The 16,215-nt window shown below is 49.8% G+C and overlaps 1 protein-coding gene across 10 annotated transcripts in view; it reads right to left on the bottom strand.

Annotated features, from left to right (window-relative positions):
- Window positions 1-4,525: 4,525 nt before the first annotated feature.
- Window positions 4,526-16,215, bottom strand: part of LPIN1 (lipin 1) — a 132,833-nt gene continuing 121,143 nt past the window's right edge. For all 10 annotated transcript variants that reach the window (XM_055327568.1, XM_055327567.1, XM_055327575.1 and 7 more), the window contains 4 exons: window positions 15,822-15,974; window positions 10,354-10,468; window positions 9,234-9,337; window positions 4,526-6,284 (listed from right to left, as the gene is read on the bottom strand). In XM_055327568.1, the coding sequence (XP_055183543.1) occupies window positions 6,125-6,284; window positions 9,234-9,337; window positions 10,354-10,468; window positions 15,822-15,974 (532 nt within the window). In that variant the 3' untranslated portion in view covers window positions 4,526-6,124. The remainder of the gene's footprint in view (window positions 6,285-9,233; window positions 9,338-10,353; window positions 10,469-15,821; window positions 15,975-16,215) is intronic.

The raw sequence follows: 16,215 nt of genomic DNA, 5'->3' as shown, positions 1-16,215 counted from the left end.
ACCTCGCTCAATCAGCAAGCGCCGTCTATTATTTTTTAGGATATCCCTGAAATATGAATCAGGAAGACAAAGAACAGAAACGAAACTATCAAGCCCTTCTGGAAGGAAAACTACGAAGTTCCCAAGCGAGCGTGTTACTTGAAAACCATATAAACCATTTCTTCTTAGCTTGGCTCTGTCATCCATCTCGGAAAAGGATGTTTTTACAATCAGAGCAGAAATATGACTGGCGCTCAGGACATTTACATTTCTTTGTTGCAAAATGAATGTAACTTGTTCGGATTCCAGCAGCGGAGAAAGCAGCAGAAGTAGTGGTTACTTTCCAAAGTGAAACTTAAAACCACAATCTCCGGCAGCGCACAAAAGGCAGAATGAGTCACCGGAAGAGGCCACTTGCTTGCAAAACTCATTAAAGGCAATGCAGGCCTGAATGGACTTCCTGCACCAGTGAAAAGATAGCTGGCATCAGGACAGCCCCTCCAGGCTCCCACAATTTGGGGGAGGAAAGGAGCCATCGGAAATCTGGGTACAGCCCAGGTCTGCTGTTCACACGCACCCAGCTGCCCGGTCCCCTCCCGGCCGCCAGCAGCCCGCAGAGATGCCGGGAAGGGGCCGAGGCTGGCAGCTGTGCATCACAGGGTTACCACGGCACCTCGTGACTCAGAGGGTTTCCAGGGGCCTCCCTCCTGCAGCAGGTCCTCTCTCCCCCGCTGCAGCCAGACCAGGTTGCTTCAGTGCAGAAGCAGCCCCTGGGAACAGGATGTGGGCCTCAGCTGTGTCATCGGGAAGCCGGGCATGCATCAGCATCCTGGGGAGGACTCACTAGCATGGGTTATGGGGTCCCGCGCCCCTAGTCTGGGTCGGTGGGTCTGGGCTCGGGCCCAAGAACTTGCATTCCTAACAAGCCCCGGTGCTGGAGCTGCAGGCTCTGGAGAATCCCAGATCCGAAGTGGTTCTTAGACCTGAACAACAATCACCCACAAACCGCTCCCTCCTCTGAGCTGGTTAGTGATGTCTGGCCTTGGGCCGTGCCAACTGGAGGCACGTTGGCGCCCACACAGTCCCCGGGGGCCACTCCTCCCCCTCCCCACAAGCCCTCAACACACCTGGCTGGTCTCCAAGACAAGCACCATGGGAGGGGCCTTGTCAAGTCCGGATAATGTCTTTTAAAGGCTGTGCCTCCAAAGCAAAACTGATTGTGCCCCCAGGTGGCCGCTGGGGCCTGCTGGTTTCCAGGGCCCGCCTGGATCGGGTCATATTCAGGTTTCCTTTGGGCCATAGCAGGGATGCTCCCCTACTTCAGCAGTGACAAACAGGAGTGGGAAGGGGGTCAGAAGAGGAGGGAGGCGCTACTGGCGTTTTAAGCACTTGCGTTTGGTGCAGAGACGGGACGCCCTCCCACCAGCCCCAGGCCGTGGAAGCAGGCGATGCTGCTCCCACTCAGCCCCCCTCGTGGAAAGACAAAAGTACAAACACACGGAGGAAGAGGGACAAGTGATGGGTGACATGACACAGCTCTCCTGGAATAGCTCCTGCTGCAACTAGGACATTCAGATTCCGAAGAAGTTCGGATTTTAATTCTAAGGAGGCCGAGGCAGGCTTAACCGCCCTCCAGGACCGTTGCCCCGTCTCAGGGCTGCACCAGGGCTGCCTGGCATTACCTCCCACAGGAAAGGGCACTCTCAGGCCCAACGCCGGTGCTGTGGCCCCACCGTGCGTGTTCCCCGGGGTCCAAGTGCAAGGGCCAGTGAGTCTGGCCAGGTGTGCCAATTTCGAAGATCAAGGTAGAAAGTAGTTTAGACATTCAGGTGAGTACAGCTGAGACAGTGGGGACACTCAAGCTGCCCAGCTGGCTTTCCTGCACCCGCGTGAGAGCCGCCTGCACCACCGAATGGAAACAGCATAGCCTAGTGGTACCACTGAGACGAGGGCGGCAGCAGGTGGGATCTCTGAGCCAGAGACTCCAGTTCAGGCTGATTTTTATTCAACAGATAAGAGTGTCTATAATCTGAAATCGGGGGTGGAATAAATCTGTGATGTTCAACTACATGAGAGCGCTTGTTTTTGTTTTCAAGATACAGAAGCAGTAACTCCAAGACGCCCAGATGGCCTGCTTGGCTCTGGCTTGGGGAGCAGCTCAGCCTGGGGCCCCAGGTAGCTATCTTTTATGCACTTAGGGGCCTGTGCTTTTAAATATCTATCCCAAACGCTTGGGCAGATGCAGGTAAATCAACAGGATGTCTCAGCCTATCAACAATGCACAAAATCAGTAGGAGCTATGACAGTTTTCAAGTCATCTGGGAAAACTAGCCAAGGGTTTTGACTGATTCATTCAAAATAAAAAGAGAGTGGGGCACCTGGGTGGCTCAGTCGGTTAAGCATCCGACTCTTGATTTCAGCTCAGGTCATGATCTCAGAGTCATGAGATCGAGCACCACATCGGGCTCTGTGCTCAGCGTGCCCCTCTCCCTCTGCTTTCCCTGTTCTCTCTCAAATAAAATATTAAAAAAAAAAAAAAAAAAGGCAAGAGAGCCAGCCAGGTGCCTCTGGATGAAGGCGGTCACTTGCTGCGATGAACACCGGGTGCCGCAGGTTAAGTGCTGAATCACTAAATTGCACACCTGAAACTAGTATTACGCTGGGTGTTAAGTGGAATTTAAATGAAAACTTGAAAAAAGAAGAATGGGTTAGGGGTACCCCCAGAAGAGAGTCCAAAAATTGAGGACAGGGAATGTGAGGTGGGGGAATCTGTAGTTTATACTTTTATTTTCTGTGTATTGTTAGTGTTTTGACGTCTGAAATCCCTTTCTGCTGAGGAGAGACTGGCTAGCCACCTCTAGAGGCAGCGAGGGGCCCAGCTGGAGCAGCCTGTAATATGCCAACTAACCCACCCAGAGCCAGACCCCCTCTCCCTGATTCGTGCATCCAGGAGGCAATCTTCCTCGGCCTTACACATCCCAGGGCTACACACCAGACAGCCGGGGACCACCCCCCCAGCCTGGAGGCCGCTGAGATTATCCAAACTACTCAGTCCTCAGCTGCACTCCCCGCCTCCCTCCCTTTCCTCTGGAAACCCCAGTAAAGGCTCTGGCCTGGGCTCTCCCCTCACCCCAGCCACATCTGCCTCCTGGCCACCCTGGTGCTTCCCCACGTGGCATGGCATGGCGTGAAGTGCCTCCCATTTCAAGGACCTGAGTGGAATGAACGTGGTTTTCCTGAGTCTCTCCTGTGTCTCCTCCTGTGGCTGCACCTGATTGAGCATCTCATTCAAGAACACAGACCGGGGCGCCTGGGTGGCTCAGTGGTTGAGCGTCTGCCTCCAGCTCAGGGTGTGATCCCAGGGGTCCTGGGATCGAGTCCCACATCGGGCTCCCCGCGGGGAGCCTGCTTTGCCCTCTGCCTGTGTCTGTGTGTCTCTCAAGAATAAATAAGATCTTTAAAAAAAAAAAAAAAAAACACAGACCAGACCCTGCCTGTACTACAGTCATGTACGCCCACTCTTGTCATTTCCACCAGGTGGGACGGGCCCCAGACACAGCCCCCTCCCCTCTCCCTGCTCCCAGGTGTATACGGAGGATCAGTACTGCACCAAAGGCCTCAGAAAAGACTGGCTCTTTTATTCCCAATATTGAGCAGTTCATAGCCTTAAGGGTTTTTTATTTTTTGAGTAGAGAATAAAAACTGCTTGATATCATACACTAGAGAGTCAGCAACTTAGTAACTTACCAAAAACTTTAAAATTCACACGCCTGATTTTCAGAGAAATCTCTCATCCAACTCCTTTATTACAGTGTTTTCTAGCTTGGCAGCCAGCACGACACAATGGGGTGTTACAGTGATTTTCATCACTGTGCCAGGATATACAAATACAGATCGAGGCCTGTAAATAAGATACATTTAAAGGTGGCGATCTCAACCTAAAATCGTAAAGGGAGTTTCCCTTGGAAGGTGTCATCATTTGTCCACGTGCCAGGTATGTATTTTCCCTCATCACACAGGATGATCATCCGATGACGTCATATGTGGGATCGGTTTCCCACCGGGCAACTTTGAAATGTGCGGCCCAAATGCAGCATTCCCGCCCTGACCACAGGGTTACTGGGTGATGGTTGTGTAAATATGGATGAACCCACTGACAGGTGCATTAGTGCAGCCACATAACAAATCTCACTTTCAGAAGCCACAAGGCAGGTGTGAATGTTACAGCCCCTCCAGGGGTCACGCCCTGGACCTGACACACACCCGAGCATGTAACCTTCTGGAAGGCATGCTGTGTGTCGGAGTGCAGTGGTGTGGAGCAGTAAGGTACAACAAAATCAGGAATGCAGGGTCGCACGTGGGCGGCCTGATGAAGGCTCCGAGGGATGGCACGACATGGGATACCCTAGCCATCCTCAAAGCCGAATCCTCCCCAGTGCGGGGGACAAACGGTGTCCGCCTCTGCAGGTGCATGACCTTAAGGGCACCCTGAAATACTCGCACGACGGAATTAACTAAAGATCACTAAAGAACAAGCCCAGAGTAGTTAAGGCAGAACTATTTTTTATTTTTTAATGCCTCCCAAAGGGAATCTGCACATGCGTGTTCACGTTTCTAGGCAAATCTGTGATCGACGACACACGTGTGTTTGCCCTTCGAATGGCCAGGCGCACCGTTCCGGAGAGGCCCCCCTTGCTAACAGAGCCCACCGGCTACAATGAAGGCAACACCTCTGGGTTTTCTTTCACAGAAAGAGTAAAATTTCATTCAACTGTCGCAGGTTCTGACACTAACACAATGCGATTTAAATAGGAAAGCGTTTCAATCATTGGAGTAAAACACTCTTTAAAAAAATAATACTTCAAAAAGTAAAGCAAAATCTTTTACCAAAATAATTCTTTCACTTTTCAAACTGTCCTCTCCACAAGCCAATTTTATAAACAAGTAAAGGAATCATCTTCTGCCCACTTAAAAGAATGTCGCTCGAATTCTTATTTATCCACCTGCCCTTAATTTCGGTGGGAAAAGCAAAGGAAAATAAGAAGTATTACCCATACACTCCGAAAGAGGGTCAGTCTGTGAGATACACAGAATAAGGCTCTTTGGATACTTTAACATCTTTATCTTTTTAATGCATTAATGACAGCTCTAATAGAAAGACTATGGCTAAAATGCTTGTAACAGTAACCCAATCAGAGTAAGTAATAAATAAGCGTATCTACAAAGGACATAGCTTCTTGAAACGATTTTTGTAAAACCACCTGGTTTGAGAGCTCCCCACAGAAGTCGACATCATTACCGTTTGGTGTGAGCTCCAAGCGAATCCGCGTTTAGAGCACCAGCTCTCTGGAGAGGGGCTGGAGAGTGTCGGGTGGATTCGAAATACTGCCCTACGAGTGTTTACTATGATCTGAACTTAAGGCATTGCAGAGCCGGACAAAGCACATTCTAAATAAAACATCTGCCCCAGATGCATTAAGGCATAAATACTCCAGCGTTGGGCCACAACAATGGGAGGGGAGATGTACCAACTACGTAGGTCATCTTTAACCAAAGGAATTAAAGAACTTAGGGCCTAACCATCAGACCCGTCGGCAGATGCCACAGAGGACCCCCAGGCCGAGCCAGCACAGTGAGGGCGGAAACCCTGCAGAGGCAGGTCTCGGGACCCTAGGCCCCCACCCATGTGCGGAACAGGGGGCACCCACCTCCACAGGTGGAAATGTGCCCCTACTCTACCAAAGTCCTGCGTGTCTGGTGTCCCTCAGCTGAACTGTCGTCAGCGGGGACCCCCAGGCGGCCACCTCTGCTTCGGTTTCAGTGGCCCACCATGATGCACAGGACCAGTAAGGAACCCCGAGAGCAGACAGGTCAGGGCAGCGGGGCGACCGCCTTTAGGCCACGACCGGGGGGTACCTTCCCGCTCTGAAGGTACCCAATTCTCGCCTATAAAGTCCACCCTTCATATTTCACTTAGAAAGTTCAAGCCCCCAGGGCATGGGGACAGAAAAGCCCCAAATTTCTCTGCTCTTTAGCAAATGACTGCATGTCAGGCTCTGGAGCTCCTGCTCCGTGGCTCCCAAACCTATCCTTTAATGGGGGGTGCTTGGTCTTCACATGACGTCAGGAGGCTGCTTGCAACATTTTACGCTGAGGCAGAATGAACATCCTGGTTTTCAAAAGGTGGCAGTGGCTCTCTCCAAAAGGTGAAATTACTGAAAGTATCTGAGCAGGGGAAGTCCGAAGAATGGCTTCTTTTTAGCAATGGGAAAACGTGGTCCACCACTTCGCAGAGTCTCACATACCTGGAAGGAGAACAGACAACGTCATGACCTCAGGGGGACACCCAGGCAAGCATAATGCCCACCAGGGACCCTGCTGTGCCTGGGACCTGGGACAGATCCACAACCCTGGGGGACAGACCACCGGCTTAACACAGTGGCGGTGGTTCTAGAACAATTCCTCACTTATTAGTGGGAAACCAACGAGTGTGCCAAGCAGGAGTCAGAGAAGCCCCACGGGTGAAGCGGGTGGAACCTGATTGGCACGAAGGACAGAAGAGGGACAAGTGGGAGCCGGGGGACAGGACAAAATCAGCGTGGCGGTGACAGCTGCCCGCCTCAGAGCTCACGTCCGAGCCTGCGGGGAAGAACCACAGATAAAGTACGAGTCTGGAGCGTCAGAGACTGCTCCGCTGGGCAAGGAAATGGCCCTGGGCCTGGGGTAAGGGGACGCAGACTTGACCTTCAGCTCTGCTATTACCAGCTGAGTGACCTCGGGCAAATGGCTTCATCCCTTCTAAGCCACAATCTCTTCAACAGTAAAGGAAAACTGCCCCCGTGTCCACGTGAGAGTGAAATAAAATAACGTATGCGACAGTAAAATGATGCACATTCGGTGCTTATTAACATCAGCCCTCGCTAACTATTAGCCGTAGGGGGAAAGCCTTCACCAGCGTGAGGGACAAGACACGTGGGATCCACTCCCACCAGGTTCACTGTGTCACCTCGGGCAAGTGTCTTGCCCTCTCTGGGCCTCGGCCGTCACCTTTACGGAAGATGGAGTTGGACTAGATCAGTGTTTCTCAACGATCCTGCAATATTCCCCCCTCCATCTTCCCTGTATCCCCAAGACGTGAGTGAGTCTCTTTGGCCAACACTACAAAAAGAAAGCCGCTGTATTGAAAATGCATCTCCAGACCTCCGGGCGCCTCCAACCAGAAATTCTGACAAGCCCAGGCCTCTCCGCACGTCCCCAGGGTCCTCCCGGACGGTCACGGGGTCCCCCTCTCCAGTGCCAATTTGCTAAAAACCAAGAAGCGCTTTCGAAACAAACTCCAGGAATTAGCATGTTCTGAGGCATCAAATAACTTATTAACTAAGGATGAGGGTGTGTATTTAATAAAGGACCCCAACGGGCTCATGAGGAACATCGTGCTTGCACAGAATGGGGAAAATCTCCCCTAACAAGCAAGAATTACGCTCTTCCTGGAAATTAAAACAAATTTTTAAAATACCTCCTTGGCTTTATGACCTATTGGAGTGCTGCGGCTGCGGCAGGCAGCCCGTCCCCGCGGGGAGCAGCTCGCGCACGGCAGGGGGTGGCAGGCCCCGGATCCAAACTGTCGAGTGCTGTGCGCGCTGGACTGTGAGAGCAAACAGCTCCCCGGCTGCCGCAGGTCCCAGACCATCTGGTTTCTCAGACACAGCGTCCCAGGATCCCAAATGACCGCCCCATGTCCGGTTCCAGGGGCAGTGTGAGCTCCCCAGGGGCAGGTGGGCTGGGTGTCCCCACCTGACGTGAGAGGATGACGTGCAAAGGTCCTCTGCACTGAGGTCTGTGCCAGGCCGAGGTGTGGGCACGGTGGCACCTGAACCCCAGAGCCCGAGCCAGCGAGATGACCTCACAGGCCTCCGGCCCAAACTCCCGTCGGGGCTGGGACCCTCCTGCCGCGTCCCCTGTGACAGGCCTGCCACTGGGCTGCTGCCATTTCTCAGCAGGGTCTCCTCAGTTCAGGTTCCTTGTGACCCTGGAAAGACCCCTCCTAGACCTTCTCCAGACCAGGAGACCCCTTCACATAGCAGGGTGCTGCGCTGGAAGAGAGGGGACCCCAATGCTGTCGGGGCCACTCGGAGTCTACCGTGCGGGCCGGGAGAAGCTATGCGGCCGGGGCAAGGGAGGCGTCGTCCGCGCTGCTGCTCTGCCAGTCGGGGGCCAGCCTGGCTCTGCCTCCTGTCCTGAAGCATGGAGGAGGCTCCCGGCTGCATCCCCCTCGCCCTCCCCGCCTATCTGGAGAACTGCTCAGGAAAAGGCATGACTGGGAGGCAAGGGCTGGGCTCCCCTCAGCCTACAACTGCCCCCATTTAGGCCACATTAAGCTTGACTGGGCCTAAGGACCATCTTGGGACGTAAAAACGTGCTCTAGGGGGAACCTAAGTCTCTCATTTACCTAAAACCACAGGATGTGCCTGGAAGAAACCATTTCCTTCGAAGCCTCCAGAACCAAACCCCCAGTTCAACAACTCCCCGTAAGGCAGGTTCCTGCAGTCCCCCAGGGGGTCACCTGGGGCCATGAGCTGTCTTCTAGGTCTACACAGACGGTGCAGTAGGAGACACCCCTCTGCCCGGTGTCACCGGGTGGGCAAAGCTCACCAACACATGGCCTGAGGAGATGCTCTCGACTCTAAGAACCCAGAGGGAAACACACCGAAGACAAAGGAAAGTCCACAACCAGCCAGGATGCCTCATTACAAACAGGAGCCCAATTCAGCCCACTGCCCTGGGGAGACTCTGCTGGACCACAAGTATGAGAGGAATTCTGACAATTTCTGGTGAGAGCATTAGAGCAGGTCAGTGTGTGAAGACACACAGCTTCTCGTCTGTAAATACAGCCTCACAGGGTATTTCAACGTGGTTGCATTTCCAATTGGTACACTAGGCTTTCAGTCCTAACCTGGCAAATCTAAACCAGTAGTTTTGAAATCCATTCAATTCCACTCAGGAGCAGAACCTCACCACTAACTTAAATTGTTGACCTGGAGGGGACCTGATTTAATACAGGTTGTCCAGAAATTAAGTTTTGGACAAAATGCCAAGAGTTAAAATGTACTACCTCTTTGTAGGAATTAAGGATTAAAACACAGGCAACAAAGGATAAAAAGGCGCACTGTAAACTGTAAAGCATCATTCCAAGACTGAGGCTACAGCCACAATGTAATGACACAGCACTCCCACAACACGCGCGTGCTACTCACGAGGAGATGTTGGTCTTTGCGTGTTCCTGGACAAGTTCTCCTTTGGGATTGACGGTAAATATTCTGTTCAAAGACACTCCTACTTGCTTATATGAATACACATCCTGTATTTGGGAAAGTATAAATTAGGGGAAAAAAAAGTACACTGTAAACACAAATAGGTGGTATTCCAGATTTGATGAAATATTATAAACTTTTCATTAACCAGAACTCTACTTCCAAGTAGTGCAGAGAAAAAGTATCTCTGGATGTGAAATTATTAAATCAGTTTTCCCCTTGGGGCCTCCATTCGTTCATCTGTTCAAGAGCTGAGCTAATGAGTAAACAACCTACCACATCCCCTGCAATTCTTACAGCCCTTAAGGCTATTCTCTGACCCATTTTCTCAGGCAGGGGTTCCAAAAGGGGAATTTTCTTACTGGGAAGTTAGTGCCCAACTATATTATCCAGAAGGCTAAACTCTCTGGCAAATTTGGGTAGAGCACATAAAATCTCAAAGCACTTCCTTTACCATATGCAACAGTGCTCTTAAAACTTGTGATCTCAAATTCACCATTGTGTTAAGGCTTGGCTTTGTGGCTCTATTCTGGGAGAAAGGGTCTAATCCTAATTCTATGTTCCTGTTCTACTAATTTGAGCATGTGATTTGGAATTTGAAGTTTCTAGTCCCACATTCCAAAGCTTTAGACTAAAACCCACTAGGCCATCTTTAAAGAAAGCTAGAGGGGATCCCTGGGTAGCTCAATGGTTTAGCGCCTGCCTTCGGCCCAGGGCGTGGTCCTGGAGTCCCACATTGGGCTCCTTGCATGGAGCCTGTTTCTCTCTCTGCCTGTGTCTCTGCCTCTCTCTCTGTGTCTGTCATGAATGAATAAATAAAATCATAAATAAATAAATAAATAAATAAATAAATAAATAAATAAATAAATAAATCAAGCAAGCAAGCAAGCAAGCAAGCAAGCAAGCAAGCTAGAGGCCATGAAATTACTGAGAGTCTCCTTACAGCTATTTCTAGTGGGATGGGAATCTGGCTCCACACGGAGCCCAGACCCAGCTTTCAGATGACTGCTGGGAGAAAAGGCAGTAATCCCAAGGGCTCTCATATACCCGATCTACTACTTACAGCTGGTCGGTTTCCAAAAGCAGCATAAAAGGGTTCTGTATTTGGGAAAAACAGGTTTTTGATGTCTGTCAAACACTGGACTTTAAACTTCTCTGGCTTCTTCTCAATCACTTCTCTGTTAAAACAAATAAATAATGGATCAGCTTCATTAGCATCAAACTATTTTCAAGTTCACAGAGGGTGAATCCACACTTTCAAGTCTTCCCACAAAGAAAACGCTAAGGACAGGTGATTTTACAAAAGACCTCCACCAGTCATACAAGGAACAAGGAATTCTGGATGTAGAAGAGAAGACCTCTCCAAACTCAATTTTGAGCCTAGCCTAACCTCAAAAAGAAAACCGAAAGAAGAAAAGCTTGAGCAAAGTGTGGGCCAACCTCATTCCTGAATGTCAGGAGCCAACATCCTAGATAAATATGCATATGCAAACTGCAGCAAAGCACAAGCTTCACTCCAGGAATGCAAGAGTCATTCAATACTTTCAACCAATTAATGCAGTGTTAACACATTTACAAATTAAAGGAAGAGAAAACATACCCTATCAATAGATACAGACAGGGCATTTGATACAATTCAATGGCAAATCAAGATGAAAAATCTTAAACCTGGAATAGCAGGGAATACTCCAAATCCATAGCAAATTCCCCGGTAACAGTGAAACAACAGGAGGCTTTAACACTATGCCATAGGTCCTCCCTCCGAGGGTGACGGAAGGAAAACAATTGAGAATGAGGATTGGAAAGGAAGGAAAAGAAACTGTAGCTATCCACAAAAAACTATATTTAAAAAAAAAAAAATCTACAGATGAATTATCATCACTAGTAAGAGATCGATAAGACTGCTGGCTATAAAATCAGTGTACAGAAAAAAATAATGTACAAAAATCAATTGCACTTTCATGCATCAGAAGAAACAAACAGGCAGGAATATAATTATGTGAACAGAAATTTAAAATCTCAAGTGTCCAGGAATAAACCTAATAGGCTTTCATGGATAAAATGATAAACTTCAGTGAAATAGATTAGGAAAGACCTAAATAAATGAAAAAATACACCATATAAGTGAATGGGAGGATTCAATATTACAAGGAGATACTGACTCTCCCTAAACTGTTCTCCAGGTTCACTGTAATTTCAATCAACCTCTGGACAGGGATTTTGTCCGTATATTTTTATAAACCTCAATCATCACAGTCACACGCAAGAGCAAAAGCCAGAAACCAAACCACACATTTATGAACACTTGATTTACGAGCATGATGACGATTCAAAGCAGGAGGAAACAGGCAATCGTTTCAGTAAATGATGCTGGGACATCTGAACATCCCTAGTAGGAAAACCAAAAAAAGAAAAGAAAAGAAAATGGGCCTCTCCTGCACTCAATATGCAAAAATCAATTCCTGGTGGACTACACATCTAAACCTGAAGGGTAACACCTTCAGAACCTATGGTCATGCCCACAGTCAGGGGAGCCCTGTTTAATAGACAAGCAGCACAAACAACGGGCAAAATGATATGTTCAAGTACGTGAAACTAAGGATTTATGTTCATCACAAGCCATAAACCGGGGAAGGCTCTTTGCAGGACTCATAACAAAGGCTCCGTATATAGAATCTATAACACACACTTAACAAATCAAAAAGAAAATTGGGAAAACACTTGAACAGGCACTTCGCAGAGGATGAAGCCCAAATGGCCAATAAACGTACGGAGAGAGACATTTCACACCCATCAGACTAGCAAAAATGTAAATGGCTAAAAACGTGGTGGCAAGAAAGCAGAGCAAGTGGAGCGCTCATATACACTGTTGGTGCATAAATTGGTTGAATTACTTTGGAAAACAGTTCAGAATGACCTCGTAATGCTGAATATGTGCAAACGCCATGGCCAGCATTTCCAATCCTGATTGTTTACCTTGGAGCACCCAGTGCACACACATACGAGCAGCACTGCTTTTATTGGTAAAATACTGGAAATGAACCAAGTATCCCTCGGCAGTAGGATGGATAAACTGTGGTAGTCCTACAACAGGATACCATACGGAAGTAAGAGCAGAGAGTTACAGCTCTACTCAACGATCATGGGAGCGTAATGTTGAGTGAAAAAAAGCAAGCTCCAGAAGAACATATGACAGTCACACCAAGTTCACACATGTGCACAATTAGACGAGGACCACGAATACAGGTGATGAAACTGTTTAGAAAACTAGGGAATGATTCACACAAGATTCGGGAATAATGGCTGCCGTCACTACTCAGTGGGGAGGGATGTGAGTGACTAGGACTTCACATGGCATGGTCTGTCCTTCGGCTGTAACCAGATGGGGGGCACACTGGTGTTCACTATTTGGTTAACATTCATACCTCACATATATTTTAGAACTATTCTTCTCCACCTACTCAAAATGTAATTCAGATGATGATGGTGAGGGTGAGGATGAGGATGATGGGGGTGGGGTGGGGGTAGAGTATCAACCTGAGTGTCATAAGACCCAAGGGCTAGTCCCGGCTCTGTACAGACTTCTGCGGACTCCAGAACCGTCCCTAAACTTAACACTAAAAGGGTTTTACATTCTGTATCTTAGGACCCTATGGGTGACTATGTGATTATGAGTCTCAAACTTCAATCTGCTCAGGGGAAACCATCCAAATTCAGCTTCCTGCTTCAATTTCAATCTCTCTCTCTCATGCACATGTGCATGAGTGTGCAAGTGTGTGGCAGGTAGGAGGATGTCTGCATGCATACACACCAGGTAACTCATGCACAGTAAGAGGAGACCCCATGGCCCCATTGAAGGAGCAAGTAAGATACCCCAGGAGGAAGCAGTGAGGGCTGCTGACAAGTACTCAGGTGAGCAGTCCAGATTGCCCCTTGCGCAGCCTAGGTCTTCAGTGATCTGAATTTGCATATGGTCCCTGGTCACTCAACTCACCCTTGAGGTAATGTTACTCCAACAAACAACAAAGTGTCATTTATTTGAGTTTAGGGCGCCTCAGAAAACCCCAAAGGGAAAATGTGGTTGCTTGTGAAACAGTTTCTTCTTTCCCAGAGGTAGAGGCCAGCCTCTGTTCTTGCCAAACTCTAGAATTTTACACGTGGCCAGTAACCCAGTCTTGGGATCTAGCAAAGGTAAATCGCTTGTCATTGGTGAGACGCCCCCTACCCTGCACCAGGAGACTGAGCCACATGTACCAGGAACGTGTGTCGTACTTAACAGAAGCTTTATGAAGATGATCCGAACAGCCCTGCTGCCACAACAAAATAGGGCAGGTAACAAAAACTCAATTTCTCAGAACATGAGAGACTCCTAACTCTGGGAAATGAACAAGGGGTGGTAGAAGGGGAGGTGGACAGGGGTCGGGGGGACTGGGTGACAGGCACTGAGGGGGGCACTTGACGGGATGAGCACTGGGTGTTATGCTATATGTTGGCAAATTGAACTCTAATAAAAAAATAAATAAATAAAATAAAAATTTTTAAAAGCCACTCAATTTCTACTTTAAAAGAAGCTCCCGAACCAAAAGAAGAGGTGTGTGGCACAGATTCCCTCAACTTCTCAGACACATTTCCTAGGATCATAGCATTTCAGGGCTGAAAGGGGACGCCTGAGATCATCTAATGAAACCCTTCCATTTGGCAGCTGAGGACACAGACTTGGGAGAGGGAAGCACCTGCTCGTCACACCACCAATCAGTCGCCGAGCAGCATCAGAGCTTGGGGCTCCCCGTCCCCACCTGCCGGCTGCATGCCCCTCACTATGCTTATTTTCTTTCTTTCCAGTTTGGACCTAGGCAGGATGCTCAAAAGTGCACCCAATGAAAGCACCCTGCTAGGGAAGGTCACTCTGGCTCATGGCAGACTTGCCCATCAATTCTAGAAAATCTGCGGGACGGCTGACACGCAGAACGGCTCCGGCTAGAATGAGGAGCTCAGAGGACCAGGCTGCCGGCCGTGGCTGGGAGGGTACATACATAGCTCCTGGGAGGGAACACACATTGTGAGGTTCCCTTGTTTGGTTTCATAAATCCTCACTGTCCAAATATCTATCACTTTTGATTTAAATAAGGTAAAAATGAAAAAGATCACCTTAAGCGTATCATTAGTGGTAGCGTATCAAAGCAGTGATGTCAACGTTTTGCTTCGCCCTGCAAATCCTCAGTACTTAATACATGATAATGAGTAGCTTGCTCACTGTCGACATAGGTCAGGGACCCCATTTCATTAACATCTGGATCCTACTGAAGCCTACATTGTCAGGACAGCTCTCAAGACTTGAAATGCACTATGGCATCCAGAGGTTTTGCCTGAATTTCCTCCCCAGAATGTCTAAGTTTCAGTGAAAGATCTTTGACTACGGGGAAAAAGTCACAAATCACACAAAACAAAGCAGCAATGGGAAAGGTACCCGCAAAGCTGGAGAGAAATACCCAAGAGGAACCAACATGGTGCTGTGAGCCCATCTGGATCTTTCCGTTGTCTGCATGGTGAGCAGCAGCAAGCAGCTTCCTGCCAGAGCCCCTGGCTGGGTCTTGAAGACACAACTATGTGACCCTTAGAACCAGCCCTTGGCAGAGCCACGACAGTCCATGCTCTGAGAGCAGCCTGGGAAGCTGCCCTGGGCCTCGGGGTACAGGAAAGTCCAGTCCCCGCCTCTCCCACCCCAGGAGGCCAGACTTAGTTTGGGTCGACTTCCCTGAATGAGGCTGTGATGGTGAAGGGAGGAGGGTTCTCAGACATTGGCTGGTGATGTTAGAGGACCAGTAAAACAAACCCTGTGGGGGCGCCTGGGTGGTTCAGCTGGTTAGGCGTCTGCCTTCGACTCAGGTCATGACCTCAGATCCTGGGATCGAGCCCCGCGTCGGGTTCCACGCTCAGCCAGGAGTCTGCTTCTCTGTCTGTCCTCCCCCACCCCTGCTCATGCTCCTTCTCTCCTGTTCTCTCTCTCTCTCAAATGAATAAATAAAATCTTTAAAACAAAACAAGTGTGTGACCAGAGCTCCCAGAAACAAGTCTTCTGGGAGACCAAGGGCCAGGCGGGTGGTGGGGGCTGGTCGAGGGGCCACTCTACCCAGCCCAGGCCCCCGATTAGACGGATTGCAAGTTGATTCAGGGAGGCCTTAAGACCTGGCCTGGCGACAGCGGCCGTGCAGCTGCCCACAAAGAGGAACAGCAGGTGCACAGGCTTGAAGTGGAGAAGATGGTTCTGGAAAACGAGGACAGCTCAGCATGACTGGGTTTTAAGGGGTGCAAAAGGGGGTGAGGGGGGTCAGGAAGGGTCAGGTGAATGGAGCCAGCGAATCTGGACTTGCCCCCAAACGTCGTGAGGAGCTACTGAAGGGGGTGGCCGGGGAGACAGAGCCAGACCTGCATGTCGGGGTGACTGTCAGGTGCCCCCCCGCGGAGCAGGGCCGTGGGGGCAGGAGACGTGGAGAGGCTCTCCCAGGGAAGGCCCACAGCGCGGCGCCCTACCTGTGCAAGGCCGAGAAGAGACTGCTGGGGCTGAGCAGCAGGGGCCCCTGGGGCAGCACCGTGCCCCGCTCGTTCACCCAGTGCAGGTAGCCCCTCGTCATGTCCGCCATCCCGATGGCCCGCGCGGAGCAGTAGAGGAACTTATAGCCGTTTCTGAAAGAGACAGAGCAGTGGCGTGTCACAACCCCCGACCTCGGTGTTCCACGCAGAACGGCACCCCAAGCTTCCTCCCCAGCAGAAGGCTCATTCTGGAAAACACTCTTTTGCACTGAGAGCCTGAGTGCGTTTCACTGTCCTATTACTAAGCACATGCGCCTCCCTCACTTGGTTCGATCCTCGTGGGAACTTCGCTCCGTGGGTGTTTTCCCTCCTCTCTACTGCTCGAGAAACTGAG

The sequence above is a fragment of the Nyctereutes procyonoides genome, unplaced genomic scaffold, assembly GCF_905146905.1.
Source record: "Nyctereutes procyonoides isolate TBG_1078 unplaced genomic scaffold, NYPRO_anot_genome, whole genome shotgun sequence".
Classification (NCBI taxonomy): domain Eukaryota; kingdom Metazoa; phylum Chordata; class Mammalia; order Carnivora; family Canidae; genus Nyctereutes; species Nyctereutes procyonoides.
This window is presented reverse-complemented; position numbering and strand designations above follow the sequence as displayed.